Source organism: Populus trichocarpa, chromosome 6, assembly GCF_000002775.5.
Source record: "Populus trichocarpa isolate Nisqually-1 chromosome 6, P.trichocarpa_v4.1, whole genome shotgun sequence".
Lineage (NCBI taxonomy): Eukaryota > Viridiplantae > Streptophyta > Magnoliopsida > Malpighiales > Salicaceae > Populus > Populus trichocarpa.
Window position 1 is genome coordinate 23,706,354 of NC_037290.2, and position 24,718 is coordinate 23,731,071.

Sequence of the window (24,718 nt, forward strand, 5' to 3'; positions counted from 1 at the left end):
TGTGGTGGGAATAAGGTGAATTGCATCATCGATGCTGTTTGAAAGTTTAATTACAATTATTTTTTAAAATATTTTTTATGCTAAAATAATATTTTTTTTATTTTTTAAAAAATATTTTTTAAATTAGTGTATGATTTAAAATATATATAAAAATTAATTTTAATAAAAAAATTAACTTTTTAAAAATATAAGTTGATTCACATTTCCAAGTGCTCCCGATAAATTCAAGATGTGTGACTTATAAATATTATTGCAATAACAATTATCATATGGAAAGAGAAAGTAAAATGAGGTCTCAATTACTGTTTGATGTACATACTGGCCGAGTCCATATGCTAAACCCCAACCCATTTTTTTCTCTTTTAAATTATTGTCCTAGGGTTCGTTTGTTTTGCATGAATATTTTATAGATGGATTTTACATGTAAATTACTTTCTTGTATAATATTTTTAAATGTTTAGCCAAAAAGTATTTTCCATACAAAATATTTTTTAATAATTATGGTTATGCCAAGATAATAATGGTGATTACGATGATATAATAATGATGGTGAAGAAAAAGATTGCCGTAAGATAATGATGATGATAATAGTAATGATGAGTTGATGTCAATAATTATGAGGTGGTTGTAGTCGTGACAGTTGTGATATGATAGTCGTGATGATAATAATAAAAAAATAAAAAAGATAATAATGATAAAATGATCCTAATAGTGATAAAAGAAAAGGTGACGGTGAAGAAGGAGATAATGACGATAGTGAGATAAAGATAATTATTAATATAATTGAATAATATTGTAAATTTAAATTTTACGAGTTGGAAATGTTTTATAGTAAATAAAATAAATTTAAATATTAACTGTATATTATTTTATATAAAATAATTTTCTTGCAAAATATTTTATAAGAAACAATCATAGTAAAATATAAAAATATTTTATATTTTATGAAAACAAACAACACCTTAATGAGTAATATTGAATTTACATTTTTAATTTTTAATTTTTTCCCTTATTTTTTAATATTGCCTTAACGAATTCAACTCATTTTACTGGTTTTGGGCACTACATTTTACGCTCCTTTGTTTCATAACCGCGTGTGAAAACAAACCTCAAATCCCAAAGCAACGAATTTGATCGCAAAGGGCCTTAAACCCTTACACGCACTCCTTTTTCTCTACCAGATCAAAATTTCAAGCACGTCAGACGCTCTTTCATACGCGTGGAATCCACTAAACCAAAAAATTCGCACGCACTCAATCTCATCAAAATAGTCTACATAGCATGTCCCATTGGTCAAATCACTAATCAGCCAACACCGACGGAAAACCATCACAATTTCAATCAATAAAAACTCGACACAATTCCAACATGAGGTTGATTTTATCGTACATCTAACCACACCCAATAAAGCGCCCCTCTTCTCTATCTTTCTCTCTCTTCGCATCCTGTCCGCTGTGTACTGTCATTTCCTCTCTCCCTCTCTCTCTCCAAAAACCTTTCCACTTGCAGAGAATCCATTTCTAGGGTTTTCAATCGTCTATAAAAAAAGGAAGAAATTTCATCGCTTTCTTTGTCATGATGATATTGAATTCCACAATCCAATGTTTCCATTTACATTCAACTCCTAATTTCTAATTCTAATGTCTTTCACGACCAGTGAATGGCTCGGTTTCAGTTCATTTTCACCTTTATACCCATTTTAATTACAATAATAACCCTAACCACAAACCTTAGAGTTCTCTGTTCGGGTTCGGATTCGGATTCGGAATCGGGTTCCTTTTCGGTAATTGATTTCGATTCCAATCTCCTCTTCCACCAAGACTACTCGCCACCAGCACCACCTCCACCGCCGCCGCATCCACCGTCGGCATCTTGCACTGACGATCTCGGAGGCATCGGTTCGATTGATACTGTATGTCAAATAGTTGCTGATGTGAACCTCACTCGTGACGTGTACATAGAAGGGAAAGGAGATTTTAATATCCATCCTGGTGTGAGGTTTCATTGCCCTAATTTTGGATGTTCAATAACGATAAATGTCTCAGGGAATTTCAATTTATCAGTCAATTCGTCTATTGTGACTGGGACTTTTGAGCTTGTGGCGAATAACGCTAGTTTTTTTAATGGTTCGGTTGTGAATACGACGGGATTAGCTGGAGATCCTCCCCCGCAAACGAGTGGAACACCACAGGGCTTAGAAGGGGCGGGCGGAGGGCATGGAGGGAGAGGGGCATGTTGTTTGGTGGATAAAGAGAAGTTGCCGGAGGATATTTGGGGAGGAGATGCGTATTCTTGGTCAAGTTTGCAGGATCCTTGGAGTTATGGGAGTAAAGGAGGGAGTACGAGTAAGGAAGTGGATTATGGAGGGGCAGGAGGTGGGAGAGTGAAAATGAAAGTGAAGGAGTATTTGGCTGTGGATGGAGCTATATTGGCTGATGGTGGTTATGGGGGTGTCAAGGGAGGTGGTGGTTCGGGTGGGAGCATACTTTTGAAGGCTTATAAAATGTAATTTACTTGCTTACCAACTGCATTCATTACTTTATTTTGTGTTAGATTTATTGTTAAGATTCTGTTTTATTTTGGGATGATATAGGGTTTTTAATTGGGTAATTGGGAAATTTTGGTGGCTGGAGGAGTTGGAGTTTTATGGATTTAAATCCTGGAAAACAATAAATGAAAAGATTGATTAATGAAAAGGTTGTTAGAAAAGCCTTGTGCAATAATGTAGAGTTCTTAATTTGAAATTATTTAGTTTTGGTTGCCGAGGAGATTAGGGTTTAATGGCTTAAGAAGTTGGAAAGAATTAATGGAGATTGTTTAATGGACAGCTGATGGACGGCTGGTGAAAGAGTTTTGTGGAAAGTAAGTTGTAATGAAGATAATGGAGTTTAACATTAGCCTTTTTATGGAAAAATCAAGAGTGTTTTAAGGTTATAGTTATCCTACTCATTTATGCAATATAAGATGTAGCATCAGCTCCGAAGGGTAAATGTGAATCAATAGCCATTTTTACCATAAAATAGACCTCACATATTGCTTTAATTAAACATTTTGTGTTAAATGAAGGGAAGATCTGCTGATTTCCTTTCATAGATGTCCTTTCTTTATCGATTACTTGAAAGAATTCAGTGACCGCCTCTCCATTTGGTTATGTTTGTTTACTGTATTATCCAGGCCGGATATAAGTGAATGTTTATCATATAGTGGCCTTGCTTGGTCTACTGACTTTCAGTTTTTAGCTATTCTGTGGCCCTGCTTACTTGATTCTGAAGTGATTTTTAGCAAAGTAGTGGATGCTGTTTTGTGCTATCTCAATCAATTGCCTGTATATTTGTGGCTTATGCATTGGATGGCATGGATAGTTGGATAGTTTACTTATCCATACCTGCCTTTAGTTATGATGTTTCTATGGAGAACGAGACTCTAAATTCCTGCATGTCAAATGCAGTTACAATTTATGTGCTGGTGGAGACGGAGTTAACTATACAAGGATTTGATAACCAAGGCCATCAAATGTACATATATGCTTTGCATCTTTATGTGTCTGTTTATTCATGAATGCCTTGTAACTTAAAAGAATATCTGCATGTGTGTGAGCATCCATGCATGCATGGGGAGTAAGTTTGAGAGGTTGACTTATTTAATATCATATTATCCATGTATTTATGGTAGACTCAGCTGCAGTTACAATGTTGACCATGTCTTTCTCAACTTGCATTTTCTGCAGTCATGGTATCACCATTGGGTTTTAATGTCTCTATGATTTATCTCTATTTGAAGAGCAGGACTGGAGGTGGCAGGATAAGCGCTTGTGGAGGCAATGGTTTTGCTGGTGGCGGTGGTGGAAGAGTTTCAGTTGACATTTTCAGTAGGCATGACGACCCTCAAATTTTTGTGCATGGTGAGACCCATCATACTTCCTTGTCACGGGTAGATTTTTATGGTGAAATCTTGTGAACAAACTTGTCCGAATAGTAATTCCTGGTTTTAGTTGCCATTACTTGTTGATGTCTTGAGTGGGTGCTTTCCTATCAGAGACTGAAATCTTCAAGTTTAACTAAAAGGTAGTTTGAACATTCATTCATGCTCATAGCATTTGCATTTTTCGTTTTCTATTATGGGAATTATGTCAAAAGTTCCTTTAAGGTGGTCTTGGAGGTAGGAATCTGCATTTGGGTTTTTTTTTCTTTTCATTTATATATGTTATCAATCAAGGAAAGTGATGCCTTGAAACAGCAATGGACTTGAGTATTCTGGCATAATTAGAAAAGGAAAAATAGTACATCCTGGACAAAATATTCCTCATAAATGTCTTAATATACCACACAGTATCTCATTCACTGTTGTAGATGCTGGACAATTATGTTGATTGTTCTGTGTTGCACACGTTAATCTGAAGCACAGAACATGTTGCTCTCTTTGTCATTGTATGTCTTTGTTACCTTCGACGATGTTGTTCATTGTTCCTCATCTTGGTCACCTCTTATCATCTGCTTTTCAATGTGTATATTCTAAACAACACTTGTATTTTTCCGTTCACGGCCCAATTGCTTTCTTGAAGTCTTTGTCTTGTCCAGTTATAAGCCTTTTGGTTTGAGAAATCATTCACTAGATCCATTGTATCTCTCTCTCTCTCTGTTTGTCTTTCTCTTGTTCATGTCAGCCAAATGTAGTCACTATATGAATGTGAGAGGATGGAACATGGTACTGGGTTTATTATATTGTTTCTCTCCTGGCCTTATACTTTTGTTGTTCCAAAAATTTTGCAAAACGCTTTTCCTATAATTCAAAATTTCTATTTTGAACTCATTTTTGTTTGGATATAATTATTGGGGTGTGATTACTAGCTGTGTATCAGATGACTTTAAAAAGTGTGACAATGTGAATTGTTTGGAGAGCTTGTCTTATTATGGTTCAATTCAATTGTACTTCTCAATTGGCAAATACTGAAACTTTGTGCTTTGTTGTTATGTTTGTAGGAGGGAATAGTTTCGGTTGTCCAGAAAATGCAGGTGGTGCTGGAACTTTATATGATGCTGTTGCCCGGAGCCTTACTGTGAGCAATCACAATATGTCAACAGATACAGATACACTTATTTTGGAGTTTCCTTATCAGCCTCTCTGGACAAATGTTTATGTTCGAAATCATGCCAGGGCTACTGTTCCATTGCTCTGGAGTCGTGTTCAGGTTGTTGAAATTCGAGTTACTTTTTAGCTTCTATATGTGTGAAAATTTGTTAGCCTTGGGAAAAGATTAGGACCATTTTTTTTTGAAGGGGTTGTTGGTGTCATTTAATGGAAATGAATAGAGTGCAGAAATGGGAACAATATTAAGTGCAGAAACATGAATGATCTGAAATTGCAAAGATTAAGAAATTTTATTTTTTAGGGTGGTTGGTGATCACATTTAAAGGAAAAGAATAGAGGGCAGAAATAGGAAGTATCTGAAGTGCTGGTTTTAGAATGTGCAATACTTTGTGTCCCATGCATATGATGATAGGCAGAAAAGATGAATTCTTACTAAAAACTATATGTGCATGCATACAGGCCCAGACATATAACCAATTCCTGCATAACATGTAAACATGCATATATCATATACTTCAGCAAACGTTTTTGGTCCATTTGTCCCATTGTTTGTCAGTTTTCAGCTTTGTAACATCATTCAGGCACAACTATTCTGAAAATTCTTAAAATTGTACTTGATGAGAATGATGAAAAGCTTAGAACAATGGTGTAACTGGAAAGTTACAGGAATTCCCACATTGAGAGGCTCGTTTCCATGGTTTATATGTCTATTGTATTCTTGTATATCTGTCTATATAAGATAGCTTGCACTCGCTGTAGGATCTGTTGGAGCTCTAGGTGAAGCTTTTTTTATATTTCATTCTTCGTGTCTATATAAGATAGTTTGCACTGGCTCTTGGATCTGTTGGAGCTCTAGGTGAGGCTTTTTTTATTTTTTCTTTGGCCCACCTTAGAATTTTGAGAGAGTGGGTTTAAGGCATCAATTCTCAAAGGAGAGGATATATCTCTTGTTGCACTCTTCTGTTATCTTAGTTATCCTTATCTTTTTTTGCCACAATCTTTTGCATTTGGATTTTTGATAAGATGCTAAGTAATTTTTTTGTTGATATAATTGCATTTTAAGCTAATCCTGGTGAATATGTAGGTCCAAGGACAAATAAGTCTGTTATGCAGTGGAGTCCTAAGCTTTGGGCTAGCTCATTATGCTTCGTCAGAGTTTGAATTATTTGCGGAAGAGCTATTAATGAGTGACTCTGTAATCAAGGCAAGCCACAACTATACATTGATTGTGTATATGCATTGATGAATTCATGAATGCAGCAAAAGCCCACACTTACTACTGTACTTGTTCAGCCAGCATTGAGAAAAACCCACAACTATACATTGATTGTGTATGTGCATTTCTTTGGTTTCTCTTATAGGAAACAAGGAATAGAAAGGAGATAAGAAATAAGGACAGAATATAGGGTAACATAGAAAGAATAAGTAAAAAATGAAATAAATTCTCAATTCTCTGTCAACAAAACCCTCTATTCCACACGACAAAATATGGTTCCTCATATAGATGCTCCCCCAAAATCTCTATTAGACCATAACAATTAGGGAGTGAAGTCCCGACAATGGAACTCGTAATTAATACTAAATACGCAATGATTACGATAACTAGATGTCCTGGGGAAAAACAAATAACATAGAATAAGAACTTGAGAAAAATAAATTCTACAGCTTTTATTAAAAGGTAATTTGTTTGAGATCTTCAATAGCCCTTGCATCATTCTCTCTTTGTTGGGAAAAACTTGACCGCAAGTTTTGAAATGTTCAAGCAGTACAAAAGCTTCCATTCTTCTGCCAATAGCTTGAAGTTACATACTTATCCCAACTCCTTTTATCCTTCTCATCTTCAATTGCATCATTGAATGTGTACAGAACATGCTGTGGTGTCTATTGGACCTTCAGGAACCCTAGTATACCAAAAACTAAATTGGAAATAAAATAATTTCTAAATCATAAAGCTCCCAAGCAACCCTAAATTCATCATAACCTGAAGTAACTAGTTTTTCTAAATAAGAAACATATTGTAGTAAAGCCTCAAGAAGAATAGCTTTCAAATTTCTGTCAAATTTGTTTGAGAGCTGAAATTGCTTCTACAACACTGGACCAATCTTGGAGATTTCATCACTTCTCAGCTTGTCCATGCCTAAAAAAGAATAGCTTTCAGATTTCTGTTGAATTTGTTTGAGAGCTGAAATTGCTTCTACAGCACCACATCAGTCTTGGAGATTTCATCACTTCTCAACTTGTCCATGTTATAGTAATTGACCCGTCATTCTTTTCCCCTTTTGCAGGCTCTTGCCTTGCATAATTATGCCTTTGTATGCTCTTTTATGCACATATTACTCTCTGTCTATGCATGGAAACATCTACATTTTGGTACCGTTTTAGGCTTTGAACTCATTTGTTAATCTTTTATAAAAACTAAAACTTGAAACTCATCTCTAGTATTATTCTAACCTTTTTTAATATGCTTTTTTCTTCATTTCTAGTGAAATTATGGTTTCATAATTATGGCTTTTAAAATCATCACTTCTAGTCTGACGGTATTTTTTTTTTCATATATGTGTCAATGAGAATTTTAAGTTTCTGCTTATTCCACACTCTATCCATGCTTTGTTTAGATTTTCATTCTGTTATATCTATGTATACCATTTTTTATTTGTGCTTGTATGTAATATGATTTTGATGTGCATGATCCTTGGTTTTCACACATCAGGTTTATGGGGCTCTACGCATGAGTGTGAAAATGTTCTTAATGTGGAATTCCAAAATGATCATAGATGGCGGTGAAGATGTAACTGTTGCGACTTCTTTGCTTGAGGCTAGCAATCTAGTTGTTCTTAAGGTACTTTCTCATTGTGACTGGCATATTTTACTTGTGCTGTGTTTTGCAAATGATATGCTAATCCTTTTTTTGTTAAACAGGAATCATCTGTCATACATTCTAATGCCAATCTGGGGGTTCATGGTCAAGGTCTATTGAATTTGTCTGGATCAGGCAATTGGATTGAAGCTCAACGTTTGGTTCTATCACTTTTTTATAGTATTCATGTAAGCTGTGTTTTATAATAACAGTAACAATTAGTTGTATTGATGGCTTACAAGTTCACTTTGCTTGTTGGTTACTTAGTGGTTCAGTATCTTTGTTTTTTTTTTAGAAGAAAACTGTGATTCTAGCACGTTGAGGTTGTTCTCTTTTCTCAGTTTTATAGTAATTTTTTGCCTGCTGAACTGGTTTGATTTGCAGTACTTGAAAAGTGTTTCCACTGTTTCATCTGTCTTTAGCAGTCAGGGCTGCTGGGATGAGATGTATTTTTATTAGGTGCAGTTAATTTCATTAGTTCTTACTCAATAGCACATGCTTTTTTTGGATGTTCAATATTTTTGTCAATTTTTAAAAGTCAACAAAAATTGTTTTAGTTTTCCAATAATATCCCATAGCCTTTATTGTATGCTAAAATGAACTTTCGAGTTGAATATTCAAGTGGACTAGGGTTAACTTTGGAAAGTTTGTGTCAATGTATTAATTGCAATCTTCCTAAAACATTCTGCTCTCGCCAAGTATATTTCTGAGGGACTGTGGGATGGAGTATTTCTTTTGTGAGAGCTATTGTGGCAATAAGTTTGTTTGTTTGTTTGTTTGTTTCTTTCTTTGTTCTACTGATAGTAATGTTGTTGTAGCCCGGTTCTAATCCCGGAAACCTTTGTTGTGCAATGTTTGTGCGGACATGACCAGTTTGTGTTCTAATTATTGATGACTAATTATGCATTTTTAATTTTTCACAAGGTTGCACCTGGATCTGTGTTGCGTGGTCCTGTGGAGAATGCAACAAGTGATGCAATGTAAGTCCATATTTTGTTGGATTTTTTTCTCTCTCTGGTTTATGTTTGAACTTACAGAGTTTTGTGGTTTTACTTCTGTAGTACGCCAAGGCTCCATTGCCAACTTGAGGAGTGCCCTGCAGAACTTTTTCATCCTCCTGAAGATTGCAATGTGAACTCATCTCTTTCTTTTACCCTTCAGGTGATCCTTGAATAGAAGTTGTGCATGTTATAAGGTTTGGAATTTACTTATTCCAGCTTATCTAACTTTTTTTCCCATATATTTCAGATATGCCGAGTGGAGGATATTACAGTTGAGGGACTTATAGAAGGATCTGTTGTCCATTTTAATCAGGCAAGAGCAATATCTGTTCCATCTTCTGGAACAATAAGTGCATCTGGCATGGGTAATACTCTCTTTTTTTCTTTGTACAATATTTTTTAATGGACATTTGTCTACCTATTTCAGTTTACATGGAATCTCATCCCTCCCCATCCTTCCTTGTTCCACCTTTCCCTGCACACAATAGATTTATTGAATACCCTCGCACAGACATGTATGCCCACATTCTTTTAAGCTGCATTTTGGATAGTGTGAGAAGACTCTTGAGTTCATTTGTTGTGTTTGAATAAAGATAAGATAAGTTTGTGTTCACATTGAAGAATCATATTTAGACAGAATTGCTGATAACATTGTACTCATGCAGGCTGCACTGGTGGTGTGGGTAGAGGTAATGGTTTAAGCAATGGGATTGGCAGTGGTGGCGGCCATGGTGGCAAAGGTGGGTCTGCATGTTACAATGATAATTGTGTTGATGGTGGTGTTTCATATGGTGATGCAGAGCTACCTTGTGAACTTGGTAGTGGAAGTGGACAGGAAAACTCTTCTGGTTCTACTGCAGGTGGTGGCATTATAGGTAAGCTTGTGCTTTGGATCAATTTATCAGCTAATAACTTTCAGCTTTGTTTTGACATACATATGATGTATTATCTTTTATCCGTGTCATTCGAAAATGGTCACCTTCTGCATGAAATATGGTAAGGGATCTCTCTCAACAGAGTGATATTTGGATCACCTCTTTCCTGGATATATTAAAAATAATAATATTTGTGCATTCAAGTTTGCAACTTTTAACATAGTTAAGTTGCCCATTTGCATTTTAGGGAACTTGGTTGTGTTTGTGTTCCTTTGCTATTTTACCTTCAAAAACCGATTCACTCATTCATTTGGTCTACCTGTCTGGTCAGTAATGGGTTCATTGGAGCATCCTTTGTCAAGTTTGTCTGTTGAAGGTTCAGTCAGAGTTGATGGTGAAAGTTTTAAAGGAATCACTAGAGACCAACTGGTTGTCATGAAAGGTACTGCTGGAGGTCCTGGCGGTGGTTCTGGAGGAACTATTCTTCTGTTCTTGCATACACTAGATCTTGGGGAGCATGCTGTACTTTCAAGTGTTGGGGGATATGGTAGTCCAAAGGGGGGCGGTGGAGGTGGTGGTGGAAGAGTTCACTTCCATTGGTCAGACATTCCAACTGGGGACATGTACCAGCCCATTGCTCGTGTGAATGGAAGCATCCACACTTGGTTTGTATTCTATATGATCTATTTAGACACTGCATTTTCTGGTGGTGCCAGATAATTCTGATCCACAAGGTTTTCTTTTTCCAAGAAATATTGGAAAACACAGTGAAAATTTATCAGATAATATTGATTATTTAATTGATTCTATATTTTGATCATTAGATTTGCCTGATGTTCAAAATTAATTTGTTCTTAATATTAAGTTTTCAAGAGGCTGTTGGAAAAAAATAACTTGAGAATTATGGTTTAGTTTAGTCTAGTCTCAAAAGCTATTTATTATGAATTTTAATGAAGTTTAGAAGCCATTTTGAAGGAAAGACAAATGTTAAGGAGAAGGATTCAGTGTCTGAAACCACAGGAATTTAAAGACTAACAAGGATGCTGAATAGTTTGGTTATTGAATGGTCAAATAAACAATAATTATGAATTTAAGATATTTAATATGAGCTACTTGATACGAGATGTTGAGTGACTGGCTGTGTAATTGAGTGGGTGCTGTCCACCTGCTGTCTCAACATAGCTAAAGACACCAGCCAATGTGGTAAGGGACTATATTGCTCATTGATTATATGAATATATAGTGGGGAATCTGCATACGGAATCTGCACACTCACATAAACTTATAGGAAGATATAGTGGGGCTTCTGCACGCACTGGCATAAACTAGGCAAGGATGACAAATAGAGCTTCCATGTCATATGCTGAACTCATTACCGAGAAAGCTTGTATGATCCTCCTAAAACATTGCTCGTTAATGTTTCTGTTAATATTATATTTCAGGCATTAACCGAATGGAAGCTATAAATTGCTGTGTGAGCAAGTATTAGGTTATCTTTACCATATGCTTTTTCTTGACTCTTCCCAAAGATCACAAATAGCATACATATTCACCTTCCCTTCAGCCCATCACAAACAGATTTTTATCTTTTGTTTTGAGTTCTTGGAGGGACTGAATCCTTTACTAAATGCAGTCTGCCCTCTGCACCTTGAGCATTGTGAATGTATAATCTACGTTGAACTACTGATGTTAATTTTAACTGTTGGCTCTGAGATGTGCATTCTTGATCTGATTGGGTTTCACTCTTCATTGCAGGGGAGGATTGGGAAGAGATGATGGTCATGCTGGGGAAAACGGAACAGTGACGGGAAAAGCTTGCCCAAAGGGGCTGTATGGAATATTTTGTGAGGTAGTGTCATGATTTCTTGACTTTGTGATTTCATCTGCGCATGTCTCTTCTTGAGTTAATTACTGCAAGTGGCATGTCTTATGTTGAGAGTATATGCGTGGGTGTTAGGAATTATAATCTTGCTATCATTGAATATAATCGTATTTGAGAAAATAATGTGATGTTCAATGTCGGTTGCATTTGTAGCAAGGTAAAAAAATTGAAGGTGAATTGTTTTAGACCATATAAATGCACCATGCAATCATCTAATCAGAAATAAGGTATCAATTTCATGACAAATGGTATTAGGTTTTTAGGGTGTTCTGATATGATAATCCTTTTGGTGATAGTTTCAGACATCTCGTTTAAAACAATTATTAACTACTTTAAAGCTGTATTCTCCAGTCTTCATTTTCTCCTCCTTTTTTTTCTGTACTTCTTCAGGAATGTCCAGTTGGCACATATAAGAATGTAACTGGATCTAGTAGAGTGCTTTGTCATTCGTGCCCTGCTGATGATCTTCCTCGTCGTGCTGCTTATATTGCTGTTCGAGGTATTTTAAAGTTGGGAGTTCTTAAGCATTTTGCCTGATCTAAAACGACATACTGGGGTGGCTGGCTGCCTGAAACTTGTATAATTTCATAGTAAAATTTAATCTCTGAAATTTTACCATCTCCTAAATTCATCTTTATATGCAAAGGAGATACTAGACCGCACAAACTTTTTTATTCTATGTCAAAGCAACAAACGTATGCTAAAGTTGAATTTTCTTGAGATGGACAAATAATTTGGAGGGAGGGGTTGCAGAGGTTCGGGCATGCATGATTTCACACACAATGCTGGAAGACACCATGCATTTGCAGGCACATGCATTATACTTGTGTTCATAATGCTAAACAGTGCAAATCCTCACTTTGTCCGCTTTACCAGGTGGTATTGCTGAAACTCCATGTCCTTACAAATGTGTTTCGGAGAGATTTCACATGCCACATTGTTATACAGCCCTAGAAGAGTTGATTTACACGTTTGGTGGGCCATGGCTGTTTTGTCTTCTTCTTTTGGGTCTCCTCATCCTCTTAGCGCTGGTGCTCAGCGTTGCTCGGATGAAATTTGTTGGGGTGGATGAATTACCTGGTCCAGCTCCCACTCAACATGGCTCTCAGATAGATCATTCTTTTCCCTTCCTAGAGTCATTAAATGAGGTTTCTCCATGTCTCAGCATGTTAATTTCTGTTCATTTAAAAGTTGTATTTAGAACCCAGCTTAGGCCTTGGATATCTCCCTTCCCTTGATCTTTATATAGAAGAATTTGAAGGGAGGGCTTCACTAGTTTATGTATAGATTGACAAGTTGCGTATCACTTTTCAGGTTTTGGAAACAAATAGAGCTGAGGAGTCTCAGAGTCATGTGCACAGAATGTATTTTATGGGCCGTAATACTTTCAGTGAGCCTTGGCATCTTCCCCATACCCCTCCTGAGCAAATAAAAGAGATTGTGTAAGTTAATTCTCATACTGTTTTTTTACAGGAATGGCTCAGTTGGCTCAGTTCTTCTGCCAAACTTTGGGGTTTTGATATCAATTATCATTGCAAAGCTATGTTTTCACCTTATTTATGATGGTCTATCAGATATGAGGGTGCATTCAATACATTTGTGGATGAGATTAATGGTATAGCTGCTTATCAATGGTGGGAAGGTGCAATTTACATTTTAGTGTCTGTTCTTGCATACCCCCTTGCATGGTCATGGCAGCAATGGAGACGGAGAATTAAACTGCAAAGACTGCGAGAGTTTGTTCGATCGGAGTATGACCATGCTTGCTTGCGCTCTTGCCGTTCACGGGCTCTCTATGAAGGGCTTAAGGTTTGTTTGTGTGGTGATTTTCTTTTGCCCATTCACACCTCCCATTTTTTCTATTCCTTTTCCCTTCAAAACGTGCATGCCATGTGGCTTACTTTTGGTTCTATTAGTTTCAAATTTTGTTGCACATACATTAAAAGTTTAGCCATTTATTGTTATTGTACATTTTTGTTTGAATATTATTTTAAGTGAATGGAGAGGGTGATATGTTTTATTGTTGTGTATCAATTTGAAACTTTTTTTTTCAGGATTTAAAACATGTTTTATGTTCCTTCAAAAGCCTAAGACCTTGTGTAAAAGAATCATAAATATTTGGCTCAAATATGGTCTTTGTTCTCTAGGTAGCTGCAACCTCTGATTTAATGCTCGGATACTTGGATTTCTACCTTGGTGGAGATGAGAAGAGAACTGATATTCCTGCTCGCCTACATCAAAGATTTCCAATGTCTATACTTTTTGGAGGTGATGGAAGTTACATGGCTCCTTTCTCAATTCAAAGTGACAATATTCTTACCAGCCTCATGAGCCAGGTTTGGCATCTGCTTCCAAGAACTCAATGCTAACAAGTTTGTCATTTACACTTTTAAGGTTAGGGAGCTTAATCAACACGTTGCAATTTGTAGCTCAAAATTGATTTACCTTTTACCTTATGGCTTGCAGATGGTCCCTTCTACCACTTGGTATCGAATAGCTGCTGGTTTGAATGCACAACTGCGCTTGGTTTGTCGTGGGCGGCTAATAGTAACTTTTCGACCTGTCCTTAGATGGCTTGAAACGCATGCTAATCCAGCTTTGAGAAACCATGGAGTGCATGTTGATCTTGCGTGGTTTCAGGCTACTACTTCTGGTCATTGCCAGTATGGACTTTTGGTTCATGCTGTTGAAGAAGAAAGTGAACATACATCTGTTGAAGGCATTGATGGTGCAAAACAAATTGAAGAAGACTCACGGTAATGGTTTATTATGTTTTATTGGGGTATAATTTCCATTTATCTGATTAGCCTCCTGATTTTTTATCCCGATAACCTGTCAATATTAGGAGCCAACTAGTCTGTGTTCAGTATGGAAATTTGTGTCAATCAAGGTGTATAATATTGTGGTGGGCTGTCCTTATTCTGAATCATTGCAAGTGTGGAAGTGGTGAAATGGTGACTATATTGCAATTTTTCAAGTTTGCCATAAAAAAGCTATAAACCAATTTGTGTGTTATGACAAGCAGATTAGAGTATATGGTAGTAGAAAATTTAGACATGCATTCATTGCAGGGGCAGTAAAGAACATGCATGGAGTATGAGGTTGTATGACATATACCTTGTGGTTTTCTATACTAGTACATGTCAATTAAATAACACTTTGACCTTTATGGTGAGCTTTCAGCAGATTCTAGAGAAAATAGCTGTAAGGTGCACATATTTATAGTTATTTCTGTATGGTTATATCCATGCGTTTAATTTTGAATGTCATTTGACTTGGTTTTTTCCAGCCTCGTGAAGAACACAAACCAAGAAAATCCATCTGGTCATTGGAGAGAAGAGGTGTTTGTATCCCAAGCCCACAGAAACAGGGACAACTACATGCGGCGGAAAAGGATTTATGGGGGGATTATAGATACTAACAGCTTAAGAATGCTGGAAGAGAAGAGGGATTTATTTTACCTCATCTCATTCATAGTTCATAACACTAAACCTGTTGGCCATCAGGTAGCTTTTGTATCAATGAGTTCTGTACGTATTCATTATCTTGTTAATTTTACCAGCAATTCAAATTCATCTATGCTCGTTCTTGTCTTCTTGCAGGATCTTGTTGGTTTGGTCATCTCTACTCTTCTTTTAGGAGATTTTAGCTTAGTGTTGCTTACTTTACTCCAGCTGTATTCAATTTCATTGGCGGGTGTCTTTCTGGTTTTGTTTATTTTACCTCTTGGCATTCTTATGCCCTTTCCTGCGGGAATCAATGCTTTATTCAGTCATGGACCTAGGCGCTCTGCAGGCCTTGCACGTATCTATGCTTTGTGGATTGTTACATCCTTGATTAATGTTGTAAGTTGCCATATATATCAAGTTGGTCAGACTTTCATTCTTTCATCATATGAGCAACCCAACATAATGTTTGCTGCTAGTTATTCAGTTGCCGAACATGTGCTTTGTTTTTCATCTTCTGTGAAAGGAATAAATCCCTTAACCTTTACTTTGATTTTCTGCCAGGTGGTTGCTTTTATTTGTGGATATATTCACTATAACAGTCAATCATCTTCGAGTAAGAAGTTCCCCTTTCAGACATGGAGTATTAGCATGTAAGTTGATTCTATAGCTTCCAGAAAATTTAGTTAATTGGCAAGTTGGAGTGAGAGAGGACTGATATCACGGTTCCACACTGATCCCTCTGTGGCGGTTGTGTGCAGGGATGAAAGTGAATGGTGGATTTTTCCAGCTGGACTGGTTGTGTGTAAAATCTTACAGTCTCAACTTATAAATTGGCACGTTGCAAATCTGGAGATTCAAGACCGCTCACTGTATAGTAACGATTTTGAGCTATTCTGGCAGTCATGATAATATGTCAAAGACATATTCCACATTGACAATGAAGGTTCCTTTTCTTCTCCTTTTGTATGCTTTTTGAGAGCACTAGGCAAATGGCTGACACAGATGTAGGAATAGAAAATAGAAAGAAAAAAAATATATAAATAGTGTGAACACTCGTAATTTATTTTGGAATTGTAGTTGCATTCTCTCGTCATTTTGCCCTGTAGAGTTCAATGTAAATATGAAGGGGTAATACCCTTTCGTTATTATATTCAGTTTGTATATGTGCTGATCTCTAATACCATAAAGCTCTATCAGATTTCTCACAAGCTTAGCTTAATGTGATGGAAAAGCTATGCTCGTGTTGTCTTCAGGATAGAAAATAACCAGAACTCGAAATGGTTAAAGGGGAGAGGGCCAAAAATTAACCCGACGGATGAAATTCCGTTTTTGTTTGTCCTCAGGGTAGCCAATAGGCAAAATTTCCTGCCTTCATAGGAGGTGCAGAAGGTACGTACGTGTTCCGGATCGTTTTATATGAATATTTTTTTCCAAGTATTCTGCTTTAAAAATCTCGGTACTTTCCATTTCTAACTCATCATCGGATCCTCTTTACTTCTTCTTTTGACGTGCTTTTAAAAAAAAATTATTAATTTTTTGTTTTAAATTATTTATTTTATGATTTTGATAGGCTGATGTTTTTAAAAATATTATTTTAATATATTTCTAAATAAAAATCATTCTAAAAAGTAACTATTATTATAATTTTAAATGCTACGCGCAGCAATTTGTTGTACTTCGGTCGTAAAGAGATGTCTAGAATCTTTTCATATGAATATTTTATTTTCAGTGTTGTGCTTTTAAAATTTTTGTAACTTTCATTTCTATCCCATCATAAGATCTGAACGATTAATATAAATGAATTTTTTCCTTTAAATTTAAAAGCTAAAAAATATAATAGAAGAAAATTATAATAGAAAGATTATATTAAGAAGAGAGAGCAGTGAGTAGGGAGAAAATTTCGATCAACAATACCAGCAAATGGAATCTCCTATAATAAGAAATTAATATATATATAAATTATATAGTTCCATCAATGGGTTCGGGAGATGTAGTTTAGATTTGTCGTTTAAAAATGTGTTTTAAAATTAATTTTGTATTGAGATGGTTGAGGGGAATATATTTCAACATGACCTTGCGAAAGAGTGAATTGCCCAGCTTGTCTAATAAAAACTCTAACAATATGCAAGCTGGAGGCTGGTTCATAAATTTTAGGATTATGATTGTTAATTTTAAGATTCGTAATATCTCGTAACATCTAGTAATTTGAAAATTGATATCTTAATTTTAAAAAAATCAAAATTGACCTTCCACAATTAAATTTTGTAAGTTTCCATCCATTAATTAACAAATTTGACACTAGCTCTTACCTAGACTTGACGTCTCAAATGGATATAAATGGAGGGCCCTTGCAGATATAATAGATAGTAAAGGGACTCAATACATCAAATAAACAATATAGGGGCTCAATCAATCAAAGTAGCATGGTACAGGGATGATACTGTAATTAGCCCAGATAAATGATGCTTGCCTAAAATTGCCATGTAAGCAAAGAGGCCTCTGCATAGGAGACGTGCACTAGCCAATCAAATGCACCAAAACACCCAACTCACCCTGTTTCTTCTTCTTCTTTCAAAAAAACAAAACGCCTCCTTGATTTCAGACCAAAAACCGCAAACACACTGAGAAATCAGTTCAATTCAACAGAATAGAAGAGAAGAGGAAGAAGGAAATATAGCAATAGCACTACTACTACTTGTGTCAAAATAATAAGATTCTTCTTGTATAAACGACATCGAAACAATGCATTCGTTCGTATACAGAGCGAACGTGTTGCTAACGTTCGCCCTCACTATACTGGCGTTAATGTGTGCCATCGCTTCTTTCTCCGACAACTTCAATTTTCCTTCTCCTTCTGCCGAAATCCAGGTTTCTTTCTTCTTTTGTTGATTTATTGTTGTTTGGTGGATCTAATTCCAACTTTGAAATCATGTTTTTTTTTCCCTTTCTATTTGGGGTTTTGTAGATAGTGAAATTCAATGGGTTTCAAAAGAAGCCACCCGGAAATGATGAGGTAATTGATTCTTTCTTTACCTTTATTATTTTGTTTTTTTAAGAGTTTGAACTGTATAAAAAATAAATTGATGGGATTAATAATAATTTGTGCTTTTTATTATTATTATTATTATTATTTAAATTTTTAAGTGGAATCTTTTATTAAAAAAGAGTTACTGTTGCTAAATATAAAAAGCTACGTGGATTTTTAAAAGGTGGATAAATTTGTTTATGAGCAGGTTTCAAATTCTGGGTTGAATGGATTTTTTTTTTTATTAAAGTTTAAAATTTGTTTTTATTTATTTGTTGAATTGGGTTTTTAGTATTTCTATGATATGTAGCTCAAGTGTATTTATTTATTTTTTGGTTAATGTTATAAGTATTGTTCTTAGAGGTTTGCATTCTCCTTATTGGTTTGATCTTCTGTTTGTTAGTGTGCTCAGGTTTTAGTATGTCTGACTGATTCCAATGACTAAAGATACTGTCTTGGTTTTCACTTTCTGAAAACCCTAATGTTAAAAGATTCACTTAGGTAGAGATTTCAAAAATTGAGTAGAACAATTTGGTCTCTCCCGCATGCTGGTTTAGACTTGATTTTGCCTCTCACAATTGTTGACATTCAAGAACATTGTAATTGCTAAATCTAAAAAAATAAAATTGTTTTCAGCTCATAAGATGACCTGGCCATGAATCTTTGTTGTTGAGGAACTTAGTCCCAAAGGCTTTTGATGTTAACTTCACGGGTGTCCCAAACACCCCACAGACATTTTTTTTTGGTTATCCTTTGTGTTTCCTTTATGGACATCCTGCTTTCAACCTGCATTTTTTCTCCTGTGTGTGTGTGTGAGAGAGAGAGAGATTCAATATTTGGGGTAAATTCTCCTTCTTGACTATAAAATCCCATGGAGGAAATTGCCAAATCAGTCTCATCATTGGTCAAAAGTCATATCTCGGAAATATTTCATGTATGTACTATCTACTTTGCTGAAATTGATCATAATATGCTAAATTTTGCAGAAAATTCTGATAGTAGTAAAAATCATTCAATACAAAATTGAAGTAGTTTACAACTTGATACATGAACGTTTAGGTTAAAATGATATTAGAACTGAACTTCTGTAATCAGTGTTACATCTTTTAACTTTTCAGCTTATATATTGGATTTGGCCTATTACAATTCCGTCTTTTTTCTGCTTCAAGAAATTCATATCAAAAGTTGATCACTACTTTCATCATGCTAGAATTTTAGTTATTGGTTGAATAAGTGCCAAAAACATACACTAGGGGAAGTGATGACCTTGTACCTATTAACCACTGAGTTAATATGCGATCAGCTTCTTGGCTTTTCTGTGGCTATGCATGTTTTTAAGATGGAAGGAATTTTGATTGAAATAACTTCTTATAGAGTGATGCTTGTAAGTTTGCAAGATGGTGGAATTTCTTCTTCCAGAAGACAGGCCTGCTTGATAATGTTGATATTTCTTTCTTCCCCGTTCATCTTAACTATTTTAAGATAATGTATGATGTCAAACCATCTTCCATTTTTTATGCATTAGTGTAGATGCAGGCACTTTATTCTGGACTACTTGATAAGCTAGCAATAATTCGACACTGATTGAACTGCCCATCATTTAATGCAGGTCAGCCTGACCATGAATATAACAGCTGATTTACAGTCACTGTTTACATGGAACACAAAGCAGGTACGAAATTTGAAGTAGGAGTATATTTGTTTTTCCTCAGTGATAGGTGTTATAGTCTTTTCATTTCAGAGCTGTAAATATTTAACCCTCATGCCAAGGCAAGCCATCTGGTTGTTTCATGAGTGTAATCCGAGTAGCGAGTACATTTCATTTACTGAACCAATCGCTCTCTATTATAGTTTCCATGTTCTGACAAATTGTGTTTTGGATGCCCTATGACAATTTGGAAATCCAATGTAAAACTTCTTATGTTACATAGTTGGGACATTGCTGGGATGAATGACTTGAATTTTAAACTGACTTGTTTATAATTAAAAAACAAATCTTTTTTATGCCTTGGTCTTGTCCACCAGGGATTTTGAATTGATGGGGCGCCTAAATGTATTGGTATTGTTCAATGCTTATTCAAGTATATAATGATCACATAATAGCCAATTCAAACATTTAATAATAATGAACTTGTCATTTATTGCAGCTTTTCATATTTGTAGCGGCTGAGTATGAAACTCCCCAGAATTCATTGAACCAGGTACTCTAGGTGCTTGAAATTAGAAGTATGTTCTTTTCCATTTTGGTTCTCATCTTTCACACGTTGAACTTTAATTTTTAAAAATTTACGAGGCGTGCTTGGAGCTGAATCAGTTTCCCTTTCCATTTTCCCTGTTACACGTACAGGCACTACACAAGCCTCTTGAGGCATCTGTATTTAATGTCCTCAAATGTCAGGGTCTACTGCATAAGACTATGTTCACTACTTAAATGTTTTTGAATGTCTTGTGATAGGTGTCTCTTTGGGACGCTATTATACCTGCCAAAGAGCATGCAAAGTTTTGGATCCAGACCAAGAACAAGTACCGTTTTGTTGATCAGGTACCATCTGCATGGAGTGATTTCTTTTCATTTCACACCCACGAGCCACCTCATGTGCTGCTACTGCTATGTTTCAGAACTAAACATTAGTTTTTCTTGTGCAGGGAAGCAATCTTCGCGGTAAAGAATTCAATCTAACGTTGCACTGGCATGTCATGCCTAAGACTGGCAAGATGTTTGCTGACAAACTAGTCTTGTCTGGATTCCGCTTACCTGAGGAGCATAGGCGAGGATAGGGCATCTTTGGTGTATGTTTTTGCTTTAACTTTAGCCATTATATGGGATGATAAAGGTCAGCTAAATTAAGAAAACAACAGACGGGGAAAAAGTTTCATGACCGAGGTGGGAATGGGGACGACAGAGAAATTTGAGCACTTGGGTTTATATTTTGGTCTTGTTGGATTCTGTCTTTGGTTTTGGGTGTTTCCTTCTCCACTTGTCTATTAAGTGCGCCGTAAAACCCCATAATCTCTGTGAGCTGTAGAGAGATCGCCAATCAATAATTTTGTTTAAAGAATGTAGAGACCTGTGAACGCATTGCTGAAATGGAATGCATGCTAACATTTCTAATTGATCAAACGAGTTGAACAACCAGAAATCAAAATCCAACATGGGAAGGCTTGAAGCCCAATTACCACCTGCTAGCTGAGTATTCCACCACTAAATCAAATTGTTTGACTTTGTGTTCCTCTTTATTTTGCCTGCAAAATATAATTTGACATTTGAGGTCTGTTTTTTTTTTCTTAAAAACATATCTGTTTGTTCTCGTTTCACCTTTTCATCACTTCAATAAATTCTCTTAACCATGGCCAATTATTTTAGAATGTGGGGGCATTTTACAAAAGTGTTGGTCTTTTGGGCTTTCCCAACCTTCCATCAGATGATATTTAGCCCCAATTCTTCATTTCGTATATATCTAATTTTATTTCTCAAATCAATTTTGATTTGGAATCTTTCTATAATAATTAGCATGAGTGTTGAAATTGAGACGGGAGATGGAGATCTATTTTGAAGTCTTATAGTATTTTTTTGTTTAAAAGTATATTAAAATAATATATTTTTATATATTTTTTTAATTTTAGATAGTAACAAAAAAATTCAAAGATTTTAGAAAATACAATTTAACCGTACTCACAATCAACCCAAAGAATTCAACGCATGTCCAAATTGTTTTCTTCAAGTGCTTATAATCCAATTCCATTGTAAAAAGGCTGGAGTCCTCCAGCTTTGCAAGTTACAAATATCAACCAATTACCAATCAGTGCAGTAAACAAAACTAATTCTCATATTTATTTACTTGGCTTCAAGCAAAAATTACAACACATGACTTTCCTTGTTGATTTACATAGCTCGATAGGGCCTCAGAATTGAGTTACATGTGGAGTTAGCTCATACATTTCCCTGTCATTTCTTCTATTTTCCTTTCTATAAAAGGAGTGCTACGAAGCAATTCTGACATGCATGGAATATTCACAATGAATAGACTCAAATAAATATAACGTAACAAGGAATGAAATCAGAAATTTATACGAGCCTTGGGATTTCTATGGTTGATTATGCCTGGAAAAGACTATTGTGTAGGCACGAGATACCATAAACAAGCACTGCAGTTACGTGCAGACCCCTTGACAATAATTAAACAAGTCTGATAATGATGCACAGATGCATATACAGATGAAGTTGACAGAGAGGATAATCACAGATGAAGCCTTTGCACTTGGCAGTATATACTGAAAAACATCAGCACATTGTTCCTTGGTCTGATAATCTCCACGACTAGTATTTTTGTGAGTGGCTAGATCATCATCATCATTAGAAGAATCAGATCGAATGTTGAGACCATGTAAGCAGAAAAAACACTGATCCAAAGCATTATCAATTAGTAACTCAAGTTCCTCCCTTTCATCTTCATTAAGTTCATCGATACATTGTATCGGCTTGTCTCCTTTGTTCTTGCCCCCATCACCGCTTCTGCATTCTACACTTGCACTGTCGTTCTCCAGTCCTGCAGGAGATGATATAACTTCGTAAGAAATTTCCTCCAAAACCATCATTCGCAGGAGCACTTATTTCATCCATTTCAGCTGCACCCATCTCCACTCCCAATGTATTTGATATTGGCTCCACTTTAGATGTTTTGTTCGGGCAATAAAGCTCTTCATCATGTTGAATTGCTTCAATGTTGGAAGAGTTTAAGTTGGATTTAAGCTTCATGTCCAAAGGCAAGAGATGCTTTATTGCAAATTTAAGAAATGTTCCTTCCTCCCCTTCGCCACCCTCACCAGCACAGCAGAGACCATGCTCAGCATGTAAGTCATGGATTGCAACAATCAATTCAACCTAGGATTGGAAGTAAGAAATTCAAGAAAAATCTATGAGAAGAAGAAAAACGAGAATGATTGATGATGCACTCACATCCAATGTTTCTCATTTTTCATTAAAAAATACAGCTTGGTTTTTAACAGGAATGGTAAGGACAAGATGTTGAAGCTTGCAGAACGCAATGCCTGCGTAAACAAAGCTGCAACTTTGCTTTTCTTCCATTTCATCAGCAATCAATTGGCTCAGAAGATTTCTTAGGGAAGTAATTTGCAACATGGCACATGACTGCCAGCAACAAAAGTCCTGAATATCGCCGATGCTGCCAGTGGGAATGATTTTGCCGTTCTTCAAGCACGATAAGTAACAATGGAAAGAATGATGACCATGCAACAGGCAGAACCCAAAAAGAGAGAAATACTCAAAATAACAGAATCATATGATTACGCCTTAACTAGAGATGGTGACCCGAACCCGATAAATACTGATCCAAACCGACATGAACGAGTAAGATTTTATTTTCCTTGTTCAGGTTAGGGATAGGTTCGGTACTACCCGACCCGAACTACATAAAAAAAAACCTTAAAATTTAGAAGACTTACATTTTGTACCAAGAGATATATATGTTGAAAATTTAGGTTTCCAATCTGCTCCAGCCTTCACCAGTCACCCGTCTCTCGCTCTCTGCCTCTTCCCCTCACTCTCTTCTCCAATCTCCACTTCTCCGGCCAGCAGCAGATGTCACTAGCAGGCAGCAGCTGAGTTATTTTGTCTCCCCGAAGATGCTAAAAGTCCTGAGTTATTTTTGTATATTTGTTTATTATCAGTATAAATGTGTTCTGGCTTGAATATAGTTTAATTTCCGCTCGATTGGTAAGTATTTGCTCAGTGCTGATTTTATGTTTTTGTTAGGTTTTGCAATATCCTTATTTTTGTGCTTAATGTTGTATCAATGTTTTGGAGGTCGGGTAGGGATGTACAATGGATATCCAAAAGGTCGGTTTGATTAATACCCAATAGGTTCGGCTAAAAAAACCTAACATAGGTTATATTTGTTTTCCGGAAAGTGATTTTCAGGAAATTACTTTCCAAACTTTCCTGTGTTTGTTTGCTATTAGAAAAGTTGGTCAACAGAAAACACTTTCCAGTTAAAAGAAAATTTGGCTTGGTTTCCAGGAAACTGTTTTCCTGGAAAATTTGGGCGGAAAACATTTTCCGGAAGTTGTAAAAAATTTAGAAATGTCATATTATTTGTTGATTATATCAAATTTGGTCCTCAAACTTTTGATTGCTATATATATTTTGTTTTGAATATTTATTTTTCAATTTCATCTCTTAAAATTTAATTTTTATATTAACTTTGGTCCTCATTTTTATAATTGTTATTTGCTTTTCTCTTATCAGTTTTTAATTGAAATTTTTTATCTATCAAATTTGGTCCTCATTCTTTTGATTGTTACTTATTTTATTTGAAATAATTTATGAAATGGTAATTATTATTATTTTAATTTCTTCATCTTTCAATTTTTTTATTTGTTAGATTTGATCTCTATTATTTTGATTATTATTTATTTTATTTGAGATAATTTATGAAATTATATTTTTTTCAATTTCATTCACATTCAACTTTTTAATTTGTAAAATTTATTCCTCATTATTTTAATAAATTTGAAAAAAAAT

At 35.5% G+C, this 24,718-nt stretch overlaps 2 protein-coding genes and 1 long non-coding RNA gene across 3 annotated transcripts; 2 read left to right on the forward strand and 1 right to left on the reverse strand.

The window, feature by feature from the left end:
• The first annotated feature begins 1,437 nt into the window (after positions 1 to 1,437).
• On the forward strand, positions 1,438 to 16,360 carry LOC7470726 (uncharacterized). Its single transcript, XM_024602821.2, has 22 exons — positions 1,438 to 2,505; positions 3,786 to 3,901; positions 4,980 to 5,188; positions 6,173 to 6,292; positions 7,799 to 7,927; positions 8,008 to 8,133; positions 8,870 to 8,925; positions 9,007 to 9,106; positions 9,194 to 9,311; positions 9,612 to 9,821; positions 10,153 to 10,486; positions 11,577 to 11,670; positions 12,094 to 12,202; positions 12,580 to 12,851; positions 13,018 to 13,145; positions 13,278 to 13,512; positions 13,851 to 14,039; positions 14,170 to 14,459; positions 14,993 to 15,209; positions 15,306 to 15,548; positions 15,714 to 15,802; positions 15,911 to 16,360. Exons 1-22 carry the CDS (start codon positions 1,661 to 1,663, stop codon positions 16,056 to 16,058), a joined length of 4,377 nt encoding a protein of 1,458 aa, XP_024458589.1. The 5' UTR covers positions 1,438 to 1,660; the 3' UTR covers positions 16,059 to 16,360.
• Positions 16,361 to 17,658: 1,298 nt separating this feature from the next.
• Positions 17,659 to 21,298, forward strand: LOC7470727 (signal peptidase complex subunit 3B). The gene is made up of 6 exons (XM_002308552.4): positions 17,659 to 18,020; positions 18,118 to 18,165; positions 19,787 to 19,849; positions 20,325 to 20,378; positions 20,633 to 20,719; positions 20,824 to 21,298. The coding sequence occupies exons 1-6, from the start codon at positions 17,895 to 17,897 to the stop codon at positions 20,953 to 20,955; spliced, it is 510 nt and encodes a 169-aa protein (XP_002308588.1). The 5' UTR covers positions 17,659 to 17,894; the 3' UTR covers positions 20,956 to 21,298.
• Positions 21,299 to 21,988: 690 nt separating this feature from the next.
• Positions 21,989 to 24,000, reverse strand: LOC7470728 (uncharacterized). The gene is made up of 2 exons (XR_002982283.2): positions 23,641 to 24,000; positions 21,989 to 23,059 (listed from the first exon to the last, which is right to left on the reverse strand). It is a non-coding gene; the product is annotated as an uncharacterized LOC7470728 (long non-coding RNA).
• Between the last annotated feature and the right edge of the window lie 718 nt (positions 24,001 to 24,718).

Bases quoted from the DNA above. Each gene is read 5' to 3' on its own strand.
- LOC7470727 (XM_002308552.4), top strand. From the start codon at position 17,895: ATGCATTCGTTCGTATACAGAGCGAACGTGTTGCTAACGTTCGCCCTC. The intron at 18,166-19,786 runs GTAATTGATTCT...CATTTAATGCAG, and splicing joins AGCCACCCGGAAATGATGAG to GTCAGCCTGACCATGAATAT. The intron at 20,379-20,632 runs GTACTCTAGGTG...GTCTTGTGATAG, and splicing joins CCCAGAATTCATTGAACCAG to GTGTCTCTTTGGGACGCTAT.
- LOC7470726 (XM_024602821.2), top strand. From the start codon at position 1,661: ATGGCTCGGTTTCAGTTCATTTTCACCTTTATACCCATTTTAATTACA. The intron at 3,902-4,979 runs GTGAGACCCATC...TTATGTTTGTAG, and splicing joins CCCTCAAATTTTTGTGCATG to GAGGGAATAGTTTCGGTTGT. The intron at 13,513-13,850 runs GTTTGTTTGTGT...TTTGTTCTCTAG, and splicing joins CTCTCTATGAAGGGCTTAAG to GTAGCTGCAACCTCTGATTT.